This window comes from Henckelia pumila, chromosome 3 (assembly GCF_033568475.1).
Source record: "Henckelia pumila isolate YLH828 chromosome 3, ASM3356847v2, whole genome shotgun sequence".
Lineage (NCBI taxonomy): Eukaryota > Viridiplantae > Streptophyta > Magnoliopsida > Lamiales > Gesneriaceae > Henckelia > Henckelia pumila.
In genome coordinates this window covers 55097541-55101426 of record NC_133122.1, presented here as the reverse complement: position 1 = coordinate 55101426, position 3886 = coordinate 55097541, and the positions used below count along the sequence as shown (strand labels likewise).

Here is a 3886-nt window from a genome sequence, read left to right as displayed (position 1 = left end):
TAGGCTGAATAAATTATTATGAACATAAATACTCGAGAGCTAATTTTGGATATGATTTAATTTAAGAATCTCGTTTAAGGAATGGACAGAAGGATCAAACATTAATGTAGTTGATATAATGTTTCTTTTGATTTATTAGTATTCAATGGATGTTGGCATATTTTTTACCACATATTTTAATGCATTCAGCCACCATTGTTTGATTTATGATGTGTAGTAATGGATTCCCAAATGCCTTGGGCTAGAAGTTCTGATTCTAATTTTGAGATGCATTCACAATCATTATTACAACCACGGTCACAACCATTATCACAACCATCTCAAAGCATTGATTCTAGTAGACAACAAAATATGAGAATTAATGAGCATATTGGGAAGGCAAGTTGGGATCGTGCAAAAACTGAGGCATTTATTAGAATATGCGTAGAGGAGCTTCAAGCAGGGAACAGGCCCGGTACTCACTTCAACAGGACTGGTTGGGAAAATTTGATTTGTAAATTTGAAGTTTGTACGAACCTTAAGTATTCAAAGATACAATTAAAAAATCGTTGGGATGGCTTGAAGAAAGAATGGGGTCTTTGGAAAACATTATTGAGAGGAGAGACTGGACTAGGTTGGAACCATGAAAAGGGAACTGTGGATGCAACTCCTGAGTGGTGGCAACGAAAGATACAAGTGAGTTTAAAAAATATGACATTTTTATGATATATTTTACTGTTTTAATGCTTGCTTACTTTAACACATGAATATGTAATTTTATATTTTTATTAGGAACATCCTGAAGCTGCCAAGTTCAGAGAGCGAGGACCTATACTAGTTGCTGATCAACATCTACTATTTTCAGATGTTGTAGCTTCAGGGAACAGTATATGGGCACCAAGCTCTGGAATAATGCCACCACACTTACAAGATGAGCCTACTGATGACAATATACATTCTAGTGAGATTGACAGATCCGGCATTGACCATACAACTGAAACAAATGACACACAACAAACCAACATGGAGAGTGGTTCTTCTAGAAGAAGTAACCTTAGAAAAAACCTGTTTTCTGCTCCTGTTCGTCATAAAAGGCAAAAGAAAACATCAACTGCAGAAAAAATTGCAAAGTGTCTAGAGCGGATGGTTAATACAATAGAGAGTGAATCACAATCATCTCGGGTGTCAAATGGAAATGTGGGACAGTACACTATCAAAGACTGCATGGAAATTTTAGATTGTATGTCTGGAATTGAAGAAGGTGGTAGTTTGTGGATGTATGCAACACGGTTGTTTTTGAAACCTGCTGTTAGAGAGTTATTTTTAACTATCAAGAGAGATGATTTACGGCTAAAGTGGTTGCAAGATCAGATGGAAAGAGACATGCAAAGAAGGACTACTTCAATTATTTCAGCTCATGCATCACGTGGAGAATCATACCATAATGACAATGCTTCTTTTGGATGAGCATCATTTAAATAGGATTTAAACAATATTTTAATTTTAAATAGCTTATGTAGCCTTGAAGGCATCGGATGATTAAAACAATTGTCAATCTAGTTGTTATTTTCAGCTTTCGTGTTTGTAAAGAGTTATGAATCTTGGTAAGAGTGAGATATGTTGGGAAATTTCTATTGTTTGTTTTGTTTGAATATTGTTAACGTTCACTTCTCGCAGTGTTTTAGATTTAGTTAATGAAATTTCAAGTCATTTTACTCTTGAATTACTTCTTATATGTTTCTTTTTTGTTTTATATTTCTCTGTATTTGCAGCTAGCATTTACTTTGCCCTTCGTATTGGACCAGAACACTTTTTTGTCTTAGGGAAGGAATACCACTAATTGGTATATTTTTCATTTTACAGGAAGCTTGAAAATGTCAGATAGTGACTTAGAGAGTGACTCAGACGGTAGATTGGATTCCATTTCTCCTTCCTCGGGTTCTGAAGAGTTAGACGACTTCATGAGCACCGAAGACATTGAAGGTACTAGTTCAAACCCACCCACTAAGGGGAGAAAAAAATTGTTATTTGCGTTAACAGTTGGATCAACAATATATTGTGAGAAATATTTGCTTAAGACTCCATGTTATGATCGTGAATATAGTGGATGGGCTTCATTGATGTCGATACTAAATGGAAATCCTCGTCGTTGTCACCAATCTTTTAGAATGCATAAAGAGGTATTTTTTTACTTATGCGGAATTTTAGTGGACAATTATGGCTTGAAACCTACAAGAAGTGTGACTGTTGAAGAGCAATTGGCAACTTTCATGATGATAGTCGGTGTATGTGAAGGGAACAGACAAGTACAAGAGTTTTTTCAACGATCTGGTTATACTATTAGTATGTCCTTTCATAACGTTCTGAAATCTTGTACAAAGATGTCTCTCGATTGGATAAGGCCATTTTCTGATCACAACACAACTCATCCATATATTCAAGAAAACTCTCGATATTTCCCTCATTTTAAGGTAAATGATCATAACTTTTCTTGAATATATCATCTTTAACAAATGTTTTTTTTCCATGGTTCATATCTGCTTTCTTACACAAATTTTCAGGATTGTATTGGTGCAATTGACGGTACTCACATCAAAGCATCAATACCGTGCCACTTGCAAGTTCCATTTATTGGCAGAAAAGGTAGTCCAACTCAAAATGTAATGGTGGCATGTGATTTTGATATGTGTTTTATATTTGTGTTGCCTGGTTGGGAAGGGAGTGCTCACGACACTAGAGTTTTTTATTCCGCTATTAAAGATGCATCAAAGAACTTTCCAATGCCACCTAGGGGTAAATATTATCTAGTTGATGCAGGATATCCTAATATATTGGGATTTCTAGCTCCGTATAAAGGGCAAAAATATCACATTCCAGATTTTCAGCGTGCCTCTTCATACAACAATCATCGTGAGGTCTTCAATCACTTGCATTCATCTCTGCGTGGTACCATTGAACGTACTTTTGGTGTATGGAAGAAAAGGTTTCAAATCATGAGTAACATGCCAGTCAATATTTCTTGGTCAGACCAGGTTGCACTTGTGCCGGCTACAATGGCAATACACAATTTTATCAGAAAAATGGATGCAAGGGATGAAGATTTTTTGGAGGCTGATTTAAGAAGAAATAATAGAAATGATGATATTGAACAAAATGGTGCAAACAACACAGTTTCTTATGGTCAACCATCAGATGAGACCATGGAAAAATTGAGGGATGATATATGTGCATCAATTACATTTGGAAGGATCGGTATCCCTTTTTTCAATACAATAAATTGAACATCAAATTTGGTTTCTCTAGTTTTGATCATCTTCATTTTTTTTATTATTATAGATTGCATATATTTTTGTGAAGGACTTCTACAGTTTTTGAAAAATTTCAAGCAAAAGTATGGAGATTGTTTGTAATTTTTAATGATTGAAATATTTGTATAATGTAAATCAAATTTGGTTTCTTCTAGTTTTGAATATTCAGTTTTTTTTTTAATTATAAAATGTCGTTTAACTAATTTAGATTTTTTCAAAAATTTTACATTGTTATTAACAATAATTATTTTCCAAAAAATATGGCATTTCCTTGGATTTTTTTAGATATCTTGTATATTTGTATATTTGCATCTTCTTGGATTTTTTTGTAGATATCTTGGATTTTTTTGTAGATATCTTGGATTTTTTTACAAATATTATAAATTTTTATATTTTTTTAATTAATATTGTATATTTTGTAAAGCATTAATGTTATAAAAAAATAAAATATTTTTGATACAAAAATAATGTAATAATAATATATAAACATATTTTTTATGATGTGAGAATCAAAAATTAAATTATTAATTAAAAAAGGGTATATTGTCATTTAAGTAAAAAATTAAGTTTAGAAGCAATTATTCAACAACCACCAAATT

General features: G+C 32.8%; 1 protein-coding gene across 1 annotated transcript; it reads left to right on the top strand.

The window, feature by feature from the left end:
• The first annotated feature begins 219 nt into the window (after window positions 1–219).
• On the top strand, window positions 220–1446 carry LOC140888741 (L10-interacting MYB domain-containing protein-like). Its single transcript, XM_073296442.1, has 2 exons — window positions 220–675; window positions 772–1446. The coding sequence occupies exons 1-2, from the start codon at window positions 220–222 to the stop codon at window positions 1444–1446; spliced, it is 1131 nt and encodes a 376-aa protein (XP_073152543.1).
• The last annotated feature ends 2440 nt before the right edge of the window (window positions 1447–3886 follow it).

Coding starts and splice junctions, on each gene's coding strand:
- LOC140888741 (XM_073296442.1), top strand. CDS start 220: ATGGATTCCCAAATGCCTTGGGCTAGAAGTTCTGATTCTAATTTTGAG. Junction 676..771: donor GGTGGCAACGAAAGATACAA/GTGAGTTTAAAA, acceptor TATTTTTATTAG/GAACATCCTGAAGCTGCCAA.